The following is a 19,122-nucleotide window of genomic DNA, read 5'->3' on the forward strand; positions in this document are numbered from 1 at the left end:
TTCTTTAAAACTGGATAACCATAGCATGCTTACAACCATTAGGAAATGTGCCACTGCTCAGACTCAGATTTAAGATACTGGTAAGAAAAACGATGAATAAATCAATATATTTCTTTAAAATATGGGTCGGAAAGACATCTATCATACATGTTTTTGATGGCAAACTGAGTACAATTTTTCTAACGTCAGATTCTGTTAAAAGCATAAAGTCAGGAAAAGAAAATTCCCATTGTACTGAGCTTGACAAATAGTCGGACAATTAGACACATTGGTAGACTGTTTAATTTTATTTACTTTATCATTAAAAATTTTAAGAATTGAGACGAATCTAAACCAACAATTTCACTCAATGACTGACCAGTGACCTGATTACAAAGGACTTTATTAATAACATTCCATAGATTTTTAGAAGATCCACTATTGTCTGCAACAAGTCTTTTCCAATAACTGTTTCTTTTTTGTGAAAAAAGCCTAGATTTATTTTTCAGGGCTGCTATCCACTCATTTTTACATTTCTCTGTCTGATATTTTCTGTAATTCCTTTCTTTCTTTCGACAAAGTCTTTTGAAAGATTTACATTCACCATCATACCATGGAGCATTAACATCACATTTGACTTCTGCAAAACGAAGTGGAGCAACTGCATCAGCCAATTTCTTGAGTTCAGAACTCATCATATCAAACTCAATATTAATATTATTGCTTTGGCAAGACCTTGATAATGGTCTGTATATATTTAATGAGATTGCTTTCATTTAGGTATTTCCAGGATCTAACTTGTTTCTTGACTATTTTAGGACGCTTATGAGTTAATGATATATTAACCTGAATTAAACTATGGTCTGAAAAAGTCCCGCTGGGAAAAATCTTAATATCTGAAATCTGAAAATCTTGAGAACAAATAATCAGATCAAGAATACCTCCATGTTCATGAGTCGGTTCGTCGTTCAAATTTTTTAATTGAAACATTTCTAATATTTCCAATAAATTTACAGTATGACAATCTTCCTGCTTTTCAAGGTGAATGTTGAAATCACCCAAAAGTATGACCAACTATTACCAACATATATATATATTTATTTATTTAATACAAAATTTCCAATGCAGTTAGCCATTAATTTATAATTATTATATTAACGCCAAACATTCGGTAGAATTTATATGAATATTGTAAAAATTATATATATATATATATATATATATATATATGTTGGTAATAGACCATAATTTTTACAATATTCTATAAATTCTATCGAATGTTTGGCGTTAATATGTTTGTAGTTCGTTTTTTCGATTTTTCTCACTAAAGTTTTTCGGTGAACGTTTAGTTTATTAAAATTCAAAATAAACTTATTTTTCGAATTCATGCTGCAAATAAGGCCATATTTCGATTCCGAATGAATCATCGTCAGTGCTCCTTGTTGTATATATAGGGAAATATTGACTTTGTCAAGATTAACTTTGACGTTGTAAAAATTAACTTTGGTGTGATATGCTTAAGAATAGCTTCATCTACCTTATATGCTGTTGACATGTGATTTCTGTAATACAAGATGATGTCGTTATCTTGATTGTTGGTACTAGGAAGGTTTTTAACAATCTTTTCAATAGAGTAAGTTTACAAGCAGGTTAGTGACCCTCTTTAATTCAGCGTCGCGATTTTCAATATCGGAAGAGTGCCCAGTTCACAAATGATTTTATTGTGCTGTCTTTAAATTGTTCAGTGCATTCACTTTGTCCATTCAAACAAATTCCTGTATTCGTTTCTTTGACATAGACCGCGGTTTTGAATCGTTCTTCGCCACGGGTGACCAACACACCGAGGAAAGGTAAACGTTGTTCCTTTTCACTTTCAATGGTAAATCTAAAGTTAAACGAACTACAAACATATTAACGCCAAACATTCGGTAGAATTTATAGAATATATATATATATATATATATATATATTGTCGGAAATTTTAAAATAATAAATAATAAAATTAATGAGGAGGAGGATTTTTAAAGGATGACAAAGCCCCAAGTTGAGCGCTAATTGTCGGAAAATTTATAAATGAAAACAATTAAAACAACTGGTGGTGTGAGGTAATCTCCTCCTCTATCTTTCTCAGGGAATTTTTGTATGGTCCGACAATAATTTTTGTGTATATTTTTATCGTGAGTTCGACCAGTCCTGTGTAGCACTGGGCTTTTTCGAATTATATGATTTTACTGAGTAACACACGAACGCGAAAAATATTCGATAACAATTTTATTAATCGACGGAAGTAAATAAAAGGAATTGAACTAATGAACTCTATAATAATGTAAATGTCAATGAACAAACTGGAATACAAGAATTAGAACTCTTCTTGTTGGGTCTTCAACTTGGGATATGTTTCTTGCCGTTTAATCGTAAAACCTCGACGTGTGTATCCGATGGTGATGTCGATACAACTCCAAGAAATAAATAAAAAAAATGAATCACAAAAATCGGAGCCTATGGAAATTCCAAGCTGCGTGTGAAACTATACCAATGAGTATAGAATCCAGCAAAGAACCCTAGGTCGACAAATAGCACAAGAAACAAAACAACGAGGCGGATTCGTTTTCACAGAACCCAAGGCCTGTTTTCACTGGGCCTGTCTGTCAGTCGGTCGGCTTTCGCACAACCCTGGCCTGTTTTCACTGGGCCGTCGAGTCTGATCGGCTTTCGCACGACCAAGGGCCTGTTTTCACTGGGCCTGTCAGTCAGTCGGTCGGCTTTCGCACAACCCTGGCCTGTTTTCACTGGGCCGTCGAGTCTGATCGGCTTTCGCACGACCAAGGGCCTGTTTTCACTGGGCCTGTCAGTCAGTCGGTCGGCTTTCGCACAACCCTAGCCTGTTTTCACTGGGCCGTCGAGTCTGATCGGCTTTCGCACGACCAACACAAGACAACAAGAGTCAGAACAACACTGGAAACAAATTGTGTGACTCTAGTACGCGTGCGAAACTATGCCAATGAGCATAGAGTCTCGTACCAAATCCACTTTTGAGAACTTAAGACGTTTCTGAAACTATGCCAATGAGCATAGAATCACGCGTTAAGTCTCTTAGATACCAGAATAGGCACTGATTATTCGAAGCTGCCTAACTGGTGAACCCAAGGCTGACTCTTTGAGAACTTAAGACGTTTCTGAAACTATGCCAATGAGCATAGAATCACGCGTTAAGTCTCTTAGGGACCAGAATAGGCACTGATTATTCGAAGCTGCCTCACTAGTCAACCCAGTCTCTTTTCATAATTCTGACAATATATATAAAGAAAGCCTCGTTCCAAGCTATATATATATATATATATATATATATATATATATATATATATATTTTTAATACAAAACTTTTTTAATATTTCCAATGCAGTTAGCCATTAATTTAATATTTAATTGAGTAGCTTTTTTTTGTTTGTTACACTTTTGTTAGTTTTTTTTTCTTGAAAATAGGTTGTTATGGGTTTTAAAAAATGACATAAATTTAACCTAAAAATTTTGGCACAGTTGGGAAGAATAATTAATAATAGAATGCATTCTATCGACGAGTAACATTTTTGAAAAATGAAATATCTACTACGTGTACTTTGTGTACTGTACACTTTTATTACTGTTTTTATAAATGGCCCTTATTTTAGCACTAGTTTTTTAAGTAATTTTTACAAAATTAAATAAATAGCATTATAGAAGCTGGGTAATTTTAACACCACTGAATATTTTTTCATTCACATTCATCTACTTGATTGACACTGGACAGCAAGCAGAAGAAAAACTTGGCCAGGCAGTCAAAACCGAATATGATGCACATCTCGAGTCATTGATAACAAAGGCCATGAAGACGAAGAAGTGGTCAGAGCAAATTGTTAACCAGCTTCAAGTCTTAATTGATCCTAATTTCAGTTTGTTTTTCTTTTGGGCATCTACATTTTAGTGCAGCGTTTGAAATTGTCTCTCTAGACTCAAAAACAAAATTAATGTTTAGATATCACATTTCTCATTTCTTTTATTATCATCATCATAATCATTAACATCATTACCATTGAGAAATCATAATTATTACATATTAATCACTGCCAGAATTGTCTTTGCCATCATTTTTATAATTATTATTATCACAATTATAATTTTTCTTTCTTGTAACATAATAACATTATAATCATTCTAATTGTTGTCACTAGCATAATGCTCATTATTACTATTCTAATTCCCACCAACATAATCATTGCATCACCACCGGTAGTCATTATTTTCATTACTAGCAACTTCTTCATCTCAATCACCACCAACATAATTATTATCGTCATCATAATCATCACTACCTTTGTATTCACGGCATCTTTCAACTCCCAGCATCCAGGCTGCAGTCAATGGTGATGGATTCAGTGAGCTCCAGCAACAAATCTTCCAAACCGAACCCATTTGATGAGCTGGGCGCCACATTCGTCAGTGCTGGTAATGATATGGACCCCACCTCGCCATATGGTTGGTTCTTAATGATGATGATGATATGAGTAGTGGTGATGATAATAATGATGATATTGATATTAGTAAGGATGGTGATGATGATTGTGATCAGGGTGATGTTATTGACAATGATGAGCATGATTATGACGATAAGATGTCAGTGATGGTTAGGTGGTTTGTGAGGATGACGACGCTGATATAAAAATGATGGTGGTGTTGTTAGTGATGATGATGAAGACGACTATGATTTGATATTAGTGATGATGATATAATAGGATGCTAATGATGATAGTTGTGATATGATCTTGAAGATTACGATGAAGTTCTTGATGGTATGAAAATGATGATATGATGATGATGATAGGAGGTTAGGGATGATAATACCACATCTAGAGTATGCGGTACAGGTTTGGTGCCCACATCACATAAACCTAATACAAATGATTGAAATAGTTCAAAGAAGAGCTACTAGATCTATCCGTTCTTGTTATGGTTTAGAGTATATTGATAGATTAAAAAAATTGAACTTGCATTCTTTGAAATATCGAAGAACTAGAGCGGACCTGATTTAAAATGTTGGTGGCCAATCCAGATACTGATCATTCGTTCATGTTGCTCAATAATGATGGGAGAACTAGAGGGCATCATATGAAGTTGTCAACAGGTTTATCTCACAAGGATGTTAGAAAATTTTTTTTTTGTAACAGAGTAGTCGCGGACTGGAATAGACGCCGCAATCTGTTTTTGACTCTCCAAATACAAATGTTTTTAAATCTCGTTTGAATTTGTTTTGGGGTGATGCTAAATTTCAATATAGGTGATACTTTTAAACTGACGTTTCAATTGGATGAGTGTGCTGATAAGTAGGAATGGTTTGAGATTTTTAATCTATTAGTATGATTGAATAAGAATTTTTCATGGATGGATGGGAGTGGATTAATGAGAGAATTACTTATGCAACATTTATAATACCCATTATTATGAGGTTAATGTAATAATTATCATATGGTAAAAATATGAGCATAAATATAGGTAAAAATATGTACTTGTTTTATTTTTTATCAGTAATGACTGGGAATATGTATGATTGACTTGGATTGATTATTTCATTACCCATTTTATGGTTGAATGCATGTGCGTATTTCATTTATAAATTTTTTGGTTAATTATATTTTATATTGACTTCATAACTTTCTTATTATTATTATTGTTTTTCATATGATTGTTTGGTTTTTTTTATTGATTGGTAAATAGTTAATGAAATTTCTAGGTTCTAATATAATTATCTGATATAATAATTAATGATTTATGAGTAGGTGGGTATATGAGTTGGTATATGGGTAGGGGAGGTTAAGGAAATTAGATGGATGCATGAATGTTTGTTTATTTTTTCTATTGCATGGGAAATGTGTAGTTAATTTTATGCTATTCAGGTGTAGGATGGGATTAATGGGGTTAGATGGATAAAGTATTTTATTATATCTTGGTTTATAAGTTTGCATTTATGGTGACACTCAAGACACTGTTAGTGTTAATTTATTGTTTTTGGAAATTATTTTCAATCTGCCATGGTATAATGCATTATCTTCGTGATTATACTTGTGAAGCAATTGTACGAATGTATCGTGGTATGCATGTATAATACTATGTATTTTTTTTCCCTGTAAATTCGGTAATGGGCAATAGCCCGTGCTTTGTTCAAATAAATAAATAAATGAATAAATAAATAAATAATATGATAATGTTGTGAATGTTAGCTACCTTCTTGTAATGGAGATGCAGATTGTGATAGTGATGCTGTGCTAATGATATATGAGGAGGCCAGATATACCATGTAATTAATAATGAATGAATGAATAATAATGATTATAATCTGGTTTTGACGTGATATAATAAAATGACAACAAAGACTGACTACATTATGATCATCATTGTTCTAAGTGCTGCATTCTCTTGTTTCTTCTTTTTAATAAAACCGCATATCACCCTTGACACTCAAAGGTGAAACTTTGGTGAAAAGTGGGGAAGTTCAGCAGAAGATAGCAGAGGCCAAGCGATCGTTCATACAGACGACGACAAATGTCATCATCAATCCATTAAAGATATTTCTTGATGGAGACATGAAGACGATTGAGGTACTTGTCAATGTCAGTGTTGTATTTGCGGCTGTTGGTCGGTTGGTTTGTTAAATGCTCGGCAGTGTGGAATGGTAATTTAATTAATTTTGTCATGATGGGCTTGCTGTGATTAAAAATGGTTAATTAATTGTTTATTATTATTTCCCAGGGGTATGAACATCAACATATGTCCTGGTTATGACATTAAACTGACCCTCACTGCCTTGTGAGTGATGTTGGATCATCAAAGGCTAGGCCCACCGCTTATAACTGGTTGCGTAAGGAAGGGCGTCCTGCGTTAAAATTAGCCAATAAAATATTTATAATGACATTCGGTTTCATCATAGGTAGCCAAATGGCAACCCCGATCTCGGGGAATATGTCGTCTAAACGTGTGTTGTTGTTGTTGTATGAACATCAACACACGTAGCACATGTGAATATGTGTAGATTCAAGCATCACACACTGTTTGCTTTGATAATGTCATTTGTGAGTCCAGAGGGCCCTGCTGCCTTTTCATCCTTCATAGCTTTCAGAGCTTCTGTAAGGTCCTCTACAGTGATGTCTGGAATCGTACCTTCGATGGGTGGAGATTCAAAGTTGACATTGATGGGATTTGTTTCATTTAACAGACGGTTGAAGTATCCTCTCCACTCTAGCTTAATCTCATCTTGTTCAAGAACCATCTCGTTTTTGTCGTTTTTGATACATGAGGCACCAACTATGTCTTTTTTCGTACGCTTTGCTTGTTTTGCTATACTATACAGAGATTTCATTTGTTCACCTTGCTTTTAGTGAGCCACTCCCTTCCCTGATCTGTCCTAGCCAGTGCGACTTGAAGTCTTGCATAGTTGTTCTTCCCACAGAAAATTTTATGGTCATCAACAGACTTTGATTTATGCCATTGCTTGTATGCAGCTTTCTTTTCAGCTATTGAATTTTGTACACTGTCATTCCACCACCAAGTGTCTCGTTCATGCTGACGTTTTGTACCAGTTTTCCCACAAACTAGTTGCAGGGTTTATTAAAACGGTTTTGTATATACTCCAATCTGTACTGGCTTGCGATTGGTGGTCTAACTTCTTGGCGACAATCTGTTGAAATTTTTCGCGATGAATATTGCTTTTCAGCTTCCACGTTTGGATTTTCCGAGGCATTTGTTTAGATTTATGTTGTGATAGTTCGACAACCAGGTCTGCCACAAGGAGTCTATGTTGGGCGACACATGATTCGCCAGGTATAACTTTGACATTTTTGAATAGCCTTCGGTGTTGTTGCTCGACAGCGAAGAAATCAATTTGCGTGGCTGATGGTCCACTTTTGTATGTTATGAGATGTTCCAACCTCTTTCTAAAATATGTGTTCAGTAAACGAAACCCGTGACGTTCAGCAAACTCAAGGATGCGGTGCCATCTTCATTCCGTCCTCCATAGCCAAAACCGCCATGTACGTTGTCAAAACTATCTGTTTTCTCTCCAACGTGGCCATTGAGATTGTCTCCAATCAGGATTGTTTAAGATTTTGGTATTGATGAGATGGTGTCAGAAAACGCAGCCCAGAAGTCATTTTTCATCTCTTCTGATTTGCCTGTCTGTGGTGCGTATGCAGAAAATAATAGTCATTGTTTGCTTTTCTAGGCGAAACTTGAGACGTGAATTAATTTTTTTAATATCCAGTACTTCTTGGGCTAGCGGTTCTTTGACAAAAATTCCAACACCATCTTTGGTCGTCTTTTGACCATTCCAGAATTGTTTATATTTTTCTTTGTCTGAATTGATATGACAGACACCATTTGATTTCCATCGGGTCTCCTGAAGGCAGCAGATGTCAATCTTTCTACACTCGAGCATTTCTGCGATTTCCATGCTGCAGCCAGTCAGTGATCCAACATTGAGCGTTCCAAGTCTAAGTACCATAGAGGGGACATTTTAATTTTTCTGCAACATCCCCCCGCTATTGCATACTTCCCGCCACTTAGCTCCACTTAAGACCTGCTGGGGACTAGCGGCCGTTGTTTTTGTTTTTGATGGCATAGAATAATTTATGGAAAGTTTTTACATCCGGACACCCATCCTGACGACAACCACCAGATATAAGCGGTGGGCCTAGCCTTTTGCTCAAAAGCACGCAAGGCAGCGTAGATGCAGTTTTATGTCATGCCCAGGACTTAAAACTTCATCCCTTGTTCTTGAAAATAATTGCAATACTAAACCAGAATCGATAATGAAAAGCAGTCATCTAGTATATTCTTTTGATTATAAAATCGGTGATTGTAGACACCAAAACACAGAATATATCGGATTTACTACTACGACTTTATCAAGAAGATTAACAATGCATACACAAAATGGTGCAATAAAAAATGATCTAATGGATTCACACCAAATAAAAATAACAAGGAAAATATTAAACTCAAATACCATAATGTTATATTACAAGCATAATATAAGTAATTTGAGAATGGCAGAGGCTTTATTAATAAAAAATAGAAACCCTGTAATAAACATCCAACAATTGGCTGTAACGATCCTACCAACAAAAATTACTCACACAAAGAAACAATGGGACCTAGAGTTCTTTTGTTAAAAATACTATAAATACCTGATGAACTACATATAACAATATCACAAAATATTACAATGATGATGGTAAAGGTTTATGTAAATGTATATATGAAAAATGCAGTATAAAATAATTTAAAATTTTATTATTAATTTGAATAAGTTGAATAATATTGATTAAATAATTGTTCGAAAAATTGAATAAATTATTTACAAACTCAACAGTGCGGAAAATGCGGTGTAATTTCGTAATAACTGTATATACGACAGTCTATATATATAAAGAATGAAATAATACATTTTCTAAAACTATTTATATAAGAGGTGATGGAAATTAGACGTTCATTGCTCTAGAGGAATTTTGTCTCCACGGTTTTCGAAGATAAGTCGTGTAGAGGATTTTTGTCCGGATGTTTACCGCTCAAAAGGTATTTTGTTCAGGGGTTTTTCCGGGATGTTCATTGCTCACAGAAATTTGTTTTGAGAATTTTTGACAGGGATATATTTTTCTCGGGTGGTATTTTGTCAGGGATTCTGTTTTGTTTTTTTGACTGGGATGTTTATTGCTCTGGAGGTATTTTATCCGGGAAAATTTGTCTGAAATTTTTATATTTCAGAAGATTTTGTCTGAATGGTTTTTGTTCACAAGGTATTTTGCCTTAAAAAGTTTGGTCGAAGAGGTCTTCTGCTCTGGAGGTATTTTGTCTCAAGAGTTTTATCCAGTGGTTTATGCTCAGGATTTTTTTGTCCGGATCTTTTGTATAAAATCTGTTTTATAACGAGTTAAATTTATTGACATCATTATACCAAGAGTTTCTTTTTTTATAAAATATTATGATAGTAAATAATTAAAATCTTTGAAAGAATACTAACCTACATGGTCATCAGAACAAATACAACCAGCATCTTCTTTATGTATACATTTTCATTGCCATTGCATTTCACACTTCCTAACCAAATTGGAACTTCCGAATCTTGAATTTCTTGATAAAGGTTATTGTTGTTTTTCACACAATTGTTATCATTGTATTCTTTCACACATGTCCCATTGCTGTATCCTAATTGTTTGAAAACTTGCAAATTATTTCCCGAAGTTCTACAGATCTACACATTGGATAAATTAGGTAGTTGGAGTAGTAAAAAGCAGCAACAAGCGCATGATTATAAAACTACCATTTGGCGAGGAGTTGTTAAATGTAATTTCAGGATATGCTCCGCAAAGCGGTAGAAAAGAGGAGGATAATGAGAGATTTTGGGATGAGTTAAATGAAATGACTGTGATACTCGAAAAAGAAATAGTAGTTTTAGGAGTAGACTTAAATGGACATGTTGGAAAAGAATGTAATGGTTATGAACCATTGCATAGTGGAATTGGGTATGGGGAAAGAGACAGAGATGGTGAAAGAATATTAGATTTTGGAATTGCCTGGAACATAATGATCTACAACACTTGGTTTAGAAGAAACCGTGCCATTTAATAACGTATGAGTCAGGGGAGGTCAAGATCACAGTAGATTTCATTTTGGCAAAAAGAGAAAGCCACAGGTTCTTTAAAAACGTCAGAACGTTTTGTAATGATTTTATACTAAGACGGGAAGAAAACACAAAAAATATTACAGAAACCAGAATCAAATTTTTGAAATTAAGAAAACCGGAAATCATAATAGCATATCAAAATATGGTTCGAACGGGGGGTAACATTGTTAATTTTGGTTTAGAGATGTCATGGGTTGAAATGAAAAATAATATGCTGAATGCAGCTGAGACAACATATCAGGTAAGAAAGGGGCCAATGCGACATAAGGTAACATGGCGGTGGAATGAAACGGTCGAAAGGGCGATAAGGGATAAAAATGAAAGTTATAAGAAATGGAAAATATCAATAAACGAAGAAAATCATAGAGCTTGCCTATCGAACTTTTACACAGAAGACTAAGGTAGAAGTAGCGATAGCAAAACGAAAGTATCAAGGACTTATAAGAAAAGCTGAGCACAGAGGACGGCAAGAACGTATGTTTACCGTATGATCAATCAATCATCGTTTAGCGTCCAGAGACCCAGTTCTCCCAAGGTAGGACATGTTTATGGTATAGCTAAGTCAGGAAATAGGGAAAGGCAGAATATTGTTAAAGTAAATTGCATGATCAGGCACATTTAACCCCTGCCATGAGTGAATGCTGTTTGGAAGATAGAAGCATGCCACACAGAAAGTAAGAATGATTCTTCTCTTCGTCCAAATCTCTGGGTGAGTTCGAGTAGAGGTAGGATCTTTACCTGACAACAAGTTTTATGGAATTCTAAAACTAGTATGAACATGAAAACGTGCATGTTCATGCGACAAGGCCAACCCAGGGCTTTCGTCAACAAATTCCGGAACGAACTCTGGGTAGTTTTGCCTGTCGGGGTTAAGCGCCTATAAGCGTACGTATATATATATGTATATATATATATATATATATATATATATATCGAAAACTAACATTATTATTTGGTGTCTTATTTCTTATTTACGGGTAGCATATGCTGTTAAATAAAAAAGAATAATAAAAAATAACATTGATCTATTTTCTTTTATCTATTAATCCATTTTTCCATTTAAAACCTTCGAAATGAATAGAGAGAATTGAAGACACTAGAAATGAAAAGATTGGATCTAGATGCTGTGAAAACCAAGCAGAAGAAAGCAGCTAATAAGGAACTTGCTGCCACCTTGGTTCGTTTCACTTGGATGTTCATTCGTTCTGCATGTTTTTACTTTGTTTGCATGTATGTGTTTGTCACGTACGTATCTCTGCTAATCAGAATGTTTATTTGTGTGGTTGTTGGTGTTTTTATATTTTTCTGCAGAGTATTGTTAAGTATTTAAATACTAAAATAGTATTTTAAATACTTGCCCCAGTATTTTAGAAGTATCTCAAACACTTAATTAAATTGTCCTTTTTAGACAGTTTTCAATTACTTTGGTAATTATTAATTGTAATCGCTATTTTAGGTATTACTGCTACTTAAGTTAACAAACATTTTTGGTGAAGTTTATTATTTTTGTCGGTTTTATCAGTAATTTAAACATTTATTAAACTTACATAATGTGCATGCAAAATGAAAAATTTTGTAATTTAGGCTGTACGATTATTAGGATGATATTTTGGCATGTTTATGTGTTTAATTTGAATTTACGCATTCGCACATATAGATATAACATGCATACACACACTCACCAATGCACGCATGTTTATTCTAATGAGGTTTAGTCATAACACTCTATTTAGTCTCTATTTGCATTGCTTTCTCATCAACATCATCACCACCAACAGTGTGACATTATCATCATCTTTACATCTTTAACAATGATTGTATTGTCTTTTTGTTATTTACAATTGTAATGCCGTAGCCTCTTTTACTACATTCTACATTTCACTGTTGCATGGTTCACTCAGTTATTCTATTATTCTATATTTCCCATCTCTCTATCCACCTATAATTTATTTATCTGATCCAGGAACACCACGTTGAGGTGAGGAAATAAAATTTGAATAACGAAAAAATGTTGCCAATAAAAATGTTTAAAACATATTTGTAGTGATTATATAATGCCAACGTAAACAAAGTTGAGAATATGAAATGTTGATTTATGAAAGAAGATATGCAAAAAACTGTTTGCACGGTAAATCAACTTGTTCTTAAGCTGTAGCCTTTTATAAGGACACGTTTATTAAATGACAACTTTTGTATCTCTTGTTTTTTTATTTCTTTGTTTATCCTTTTTCTTAATTGTTATATGATTTGTTTATTACGCAGTTGTTTATTCATTCATTACTTATTCACTTATTTGTATCAATCATTTCAGGACTGTTTCCATTCCAATTTCTAACATTCATCTTTCAACTGTTTTTCTTCAACTACAGGACATCACATTTTTTATTTACGACAACAACGTGTTTGTTACATCGTCATATTGATAGCATAACGTTAAATGAACATTATATTAACGTCGACGTCGCTATGTCATAGTTAAACAAAATGTAATGATTTTTTATTACTGTGCACATTTTAATTTCATCATTCCACATTAGTGAATTATTATATCCTCACTTCACGCCCACATCATCACTCCATCACGAAAACAGATGGAACCAGAATTGAGGTTGGCCCAATCAAACTTTGACAGACAGGCAGAAGTGGTCAAACAGTTGTTACTGGGCATCACCAGCACCCATGTACGTGGTTCTAACAGTCTGATCAGTCCACACTTTACTTTTACTATTTTTTATTTCCATTTTACAACTAAATATCATTTTTACAAATTTTTCAGCAGCTGTTTTAGTGCATCTCTTTTTTATTGCCACCGTGATTTTTATAGGCATCATCTTCACGTCATCAACAATACATGTTTACATCATTACTTTCGTCACCTTAATATTAGCACCACTTTCATATTTAATATCGGTACATCTCTACTTCATATCTTCATTGACATCTTGATGACCAGGCTCACCACCTGAAGTGTCTTCAGGAATTCATCATCAGCCAGAGAAACTACTTCGACCTTTGCTTACAGTACACCACGGAGTTTCAAGATTCCCTCATCAAGGGCTTCACTAGTGCTGCTAATTGTAATAACTGAGTTGGATGGAGGTTGCGTGGAATACAGCTGACGATAATGATGGTGATGAAATGATGTAGATGATGTGATAAAGATTATGATGTGATGATTGGGCTTGTTATGTGTCAAGATATAGTTTTAGTTTTATCATTGTTTCTATTATTTAGTTGGAGTTTGTCATCAATTTTTCTTTCATTATTGAGTGACGTTTAAGAAGAAGTTATTGAAATCATGATTATGTTGAAATAAGGTTTGCTAATTAGCTCAGACGGTAGAAGTGTCTAATCTCGCGTCGTTTTTATTGCGTGAAAACTGTTCCTAGTTCAAAGATTGTTTTATTCCATGACGCGGTGCTTGCACGTACATAAAAAATACGTACGTGCTGACAAACACACACGACATGTAAAACTTTATGCGGGGATGGATTGTCAAAGGTTTTACAAGCGGTGTCATTATTTTTAAATTGTTTTAATTTATGAATACACTTTGAAGGAAGATTGTCGAAACGGTTGTGTTAGTGGTGGTGTGGTGAGTAGTGGCGGTGATGATTCTTTAGGGGACGATAGAATTTTATTGTTTTAAATTTTCCTTAATTTGTACAAATTTAATCATAATCATTTCAAGTTATTTAGTTAATCTATGCTTTTTTAATAAACACTTATCTATTTTACCCACCAACTTTACTGCATACATCATTTATCAAGTTTAATTTTTCACGAATATAAAACTATCAAATCCTCAATCAACCATAAATCAACTTTACATCAATCAATCACTCATCAACATTCTGTTCACATGTTACTCTTTCTATCTCAGCAATAATTTTCATTTGCTCAGCATGCATTTCCTATTTTGAATATTTAAATTTCAACATGTGTGGAGATCATATACATAATCTTTTTTGTGAAGGTTAAATGCGGCGTGATGGCTCAACGGTTAAAGGCGCCTGGTCTTGCTGTTGTAATGATGCATGCAATGTTGCATACTGTAACGGTTTCTGCGTCTGTCAGATACTGATTTTTAAAGAATAATAAAAAAATGACTGGGTTCGAACACAAAGAGATCCCAGCTTATCATATGCAATATGTATGATGCGTGATTTTCACGCTGTTTGTGTTTGTCGTTGAAACCTCTGAAGCAAACGTAAAAAAGAGAAAATTTTTTTATTTATGGACAATCTTTTATTCAGTGGCCTTATAAATATTATCGTCGGCTTGCAAATGTGCCTATCTTATAAAATTTCGTTTGAAAACAAACGTTTATTTTTGTTTATGTTGTATCATTATTTGTTGAGATTGAAAAACAATGCATTTTTAGCTGAATCATTACTTTAAACTATGTACATGCGCTTCACGTAGATATATATATGTGTGTGTGTGTGTATATATATATATATATATATATATATATATATATATATATATATATATATATATATATATATAATAGTGTTGGTAATGAATAAAAAATAATATGAAAGGTTGTATATGGTGCTTTATTCCCAGAATATATTTTATCCTACGTTGAATTAAAACCCTTCGAATGAATGAATATTACTTTTTCATTTAATCTTTTTCATTTATTTTTTTCATTTGATGGAATCATACTATTCATTATATAAACACCTGCGTGGAGGATCTTGTTACTTTTGATGCAAAGTTGTCTGTTGGTTTTGCTTTTATTTATAGAACCGTTCACTTCAAATTGATTACATTTATTTATTTATTTGTCTGCTTGTTTGTTTGCTTGCCTGTGTGTCTGTTTGTTTTGTTTATTTATTTACTCATTTTAAAAAGTTGTGATCTTTGTATGATATTTTCGGATAACTTTTTTCACAAACCTCTTAGTTATAAAGTTTGTATTTACTTAAACAATAAATTTTGTTTCAATCAGTATATTTTTCAATTAAGTTAAATTACATGAAATCGTTCATCTTTCGTAGAATAACGTATTCCAACTGAATTTAATTTTCTTTGAATTTTTATAGTTTTTGTTTTAAAAAATATTTCATGTTCATATTATTTGCTATTGAAATTACGCTATTTCACTGCGATAATCTAAGTTAGTTTCTCTTGTTTTGATGTTTGCGTAGTTTGATGTCTGATGAAAATTTTAGTAAACCGAAGTTGCGACCCCGGTTGTCAGGATTTGCGGTTTGTTTGTTCCTGGAGAAACCAAATATCAGTTTTTTTACTTTCTTTCTTCGAAACTTTTGGTACTCTCAAGCACTTGTACCTCGCCTTCTCCTGTTGTAGTTTCTTCTTTCTCTTGCCTTTCTTGTACCTTATTTAACTTTTATACCTTCTCGATATCTTTTCTAACCCGTCGAATACAAAAGTGTAAGGACTGCGGAAGTCGTTAGTTTATTTCGTAATGGCGTTAGTGGTGGTGGTGGGGTGATGATTCATAAACATTTATATTAATACAAGCTAAAAAAAGTTAATGTATTGTTTTCATTTAAATTTTCATTTCATTTTTTGGAAGAAAAAAATAAATTTGTTGTCAGGAGAAATATTTTGAAATGTCTTACGAATGTACTTTACATGCTTTGATGCGCGTCCCGATGTTGGAGGAGATGATTTAATAGCGCAGAGCTATTGATTTATTTTGGTCTAGCTGCACAAATATCAAGGAAGAAAGTGCTACAGGTGCAAGTGGAGACGTAAGATGAATAGTATAGTGAAGGTTATGCGTGCGTGTGTGTGTGCTTGTGAAAGCGCTGTACCGATAAAGAAATGGAGTGACGTTGAGACAATAGAAAAATAGAAACTTGAAATAATATTCAAGCTCATAAAAATCTTAAATGTCTAAATGCTCGCGAAGTCTCAGCTAGAATAGAAATCTTCTCAAAAATTATTATTTAAATACTTTGTAATTGATAAAAAAAATTTATTCGAAAATAATAAAATTCGCATTCTCTTATACAGAAAGGTAAACAAAATAGCTCACTTTTTTAACGTTTTTTTGACCCTCCTTTAATTAATATTCACGAGCTAGTTGCTCGCTTGAAAACTTTAATATTCATTTATGCGCAGCGCATATATATTAAAGAACAAATATTTATTTATTGTTTTGTTTATTTAAAGAAAAGGGACATCACACTTGCGTTTACAACCCTCCTACAAATATTTGGACCCTACCCCATGGAAGCGTGACATCTTTTATGTACGGTCCTTCATTAAAATTTGAAATACATACACCTGTAACTAAAATTTGCAAATAACGTTTAACATTTTGCCCTGTTTGACATATTGTAATATTATTTTGGGTAATAGTCTCCGGTGTATAATTAATCATCTGTAAAAATGGTACATTAAAATCTTTTTATAATCTACCTTTTATGTCTCATGTTGATCATTTATTTTTGTCAAGCATTAAAATTTAAAATGATCGCTCAGTTACAATTATTTAAAAAATCATTTAAACAATTTATTTTAAACTTTGAACCTCCATGATAATTTAATATTCTCCGTTAATTAAGTGCTTTACTATATGGTTAATGTTCAGAGTATTTATGCCTTGAGTGCATTTCTGTTTAATTATTTGGTTTTAATATAATTTTGTATTTCTTGTTTTTGCAGTGATTACGATGGCCTATCATCTTATTTGGTCTCTGAAATTCAGCTGTCGTTATTACTTTCAGTGGACTTCAAAAAAAATTTTTTTTGTTATTATTATTGCTATTATTATTTTTGGCTATTATTGTTATTATTATTATTATTATTGCTTGCGTTTTGTCCATTAGTTCTCATTGTTTGGTTTTATTTTGGGTATATCCGCCGTAGATCAAATTGTTGTTGAAATCGATTGCATGCCTGAAAGAATTTTATTTTCTTTGTACTCAAAGACGTGCATTTTAATGTAAACAACTAAGCTCATTACGTTCGCTGGATAGGAGGATAACTATTATCAGATAACTAATTTAATTACAGTTGTAGCAAATATCTAATCGAATGAATTAATTATGTATATAAGGGGCGGTCAGTAAAGGATGTCACGCTTTGAAGGGGGCGAGATCAAAAAATTCGTGGCACTGACAAGGGGGTGGGTAAAACTGATATTACATTCCATTTTGCAATTTTTTATTTTTCCTACCTCTTACTGTTAGAAATATTGAAAAGCTCAGTCGTAAACTTTCAAGAGCTAAACATTCGGTAGAACATATTAAATATTGCATCATTCATGGTCTCCTTCCAGTCAGCATAGTTGGTGTTTTATTCTTCATTTTTGTTATCATTTTTTTTGTTCTTAATTGTTATTAGAGTTAGTATTAAGACATCGAGTTGGTAATGATGTAATCATTCTTTGTTGGATGTTAATTTGGGGTATATTGATATCTATTGGGACAGCCTCTGCAATTTTTATATGTATTGTGTTGGAGATATGATAAATTGTTTTGTGTTGTCAAAAATTTGGCGGGTTATTGGAGTTGCATGTGGTGATTGTAAATTTATAATCAGCGAACTAAATAAAAAAAATTTTGACATTGAAGTGCGGACTGATTTTAATGAAAAAAGAATTATTGCCAACCAGCCACTTGAAAATGCAATTAATCAATCAATACAATCAATTCGTTTACAAAAATTTATTTTCGCGATGTTCAACAACGCTTCTCAAAGATGGGTCTTAATATCCTTTTTGAACTTTGTAAGTGATGGAGAAGTAGTTAGAAAAGGAGGTAGAGAGTTCCAGAAAGAAGGGCTAAAAAAGCAAATGTAGAGTGTTTAACATGAGTTAAGAAGTGAAAACAAGAAAACAAGAAGAAACCGGGGCGTTTAGGTTTAATTAATATATCGGATAAGTACCTAGGAAATAATTTAGATTGAAACTTATACATAAATGTGCAAATTTTAAAAATTCTTGGCGTTCTTCTATAAATACTCAATACTTCTGAACTACCTTGCATTATTAATAATTTTTCTTTCACTAGTCAACTATATGCTGATGATTCTTATATATATTACTTCTTTTCCTCCATCTAATCTCAATAGTTTTATTCATGTTCACTCTGTTTTTTTTTCAATTATCGCTTGGTCTGACTCTATTTGTTTTAAACTTAATTCTTTTAAATTTGAATTAATTTGTTTTAATAAATCTAAACACTATATTTTTATTCCCACTATTATATTGCCGGATTCTAAAACTCTTGATATTTCTCACAAGTCTCGTAGTCTAGGCTTTATCTTTGATACTAGTATGTCTCTTTCTTCTCATATAAATAGTGTTGCTAGAAGCTCTTACTTTCATCTACGTAGAATAAGAAAACTTTTGCCTTTTCTTGACGATCCTACTCTTCTCCTTTTTGTTACTTTGTTAGTCTTATCTAGGATTGATTATTGTATCTCGCTCTACTATGGTCTTCCTGATT

General features: G+C 33.1%; 1 protein-coding gene across 1 annotated transcript; it reads left to right on the plus strand.

Annotated features, from left to right (window-relative positions):
• Positions 1–3,763: 3,763 nt before the first annotated feature.
• Positions 3,764–13,775, plus strand: HELRODRAFT_79322 (hypothetical protein; the record flags this gene model as incomplete). Its single annotated transcript, XM_009019367.1, has 6 exons — positions 3,764–3,908; positions 4,360–4,491; positions 6,475–6,608; positions 11,769–11,864; positions 13,279–13,368; positions 13,641–13,775. Coding segments are annotated over 6 exons (732 nt in total), but the record flags the coding sequence as incomplete, so codon positions are not given.
• Between the last annotated feature and the right edge of the window lie 5,347 nt (positions 13,776–19,122).

The sequence above is a fragment of the Helobdella robusta genome (genome assembly GCF_000326865.2).
Source record: "Helobdella robusta unplaced genomic scaffold HELROscaffold_24, whole genome shotgun sequence".
Classification (NCBI taxonomy): domain Eukaryota; kingdom Metazoa; phylum Annelida; class Clitellata; order Rhynchobdellida; family Glossiphoniidae; genus Helobdella; species Helobdella robusta.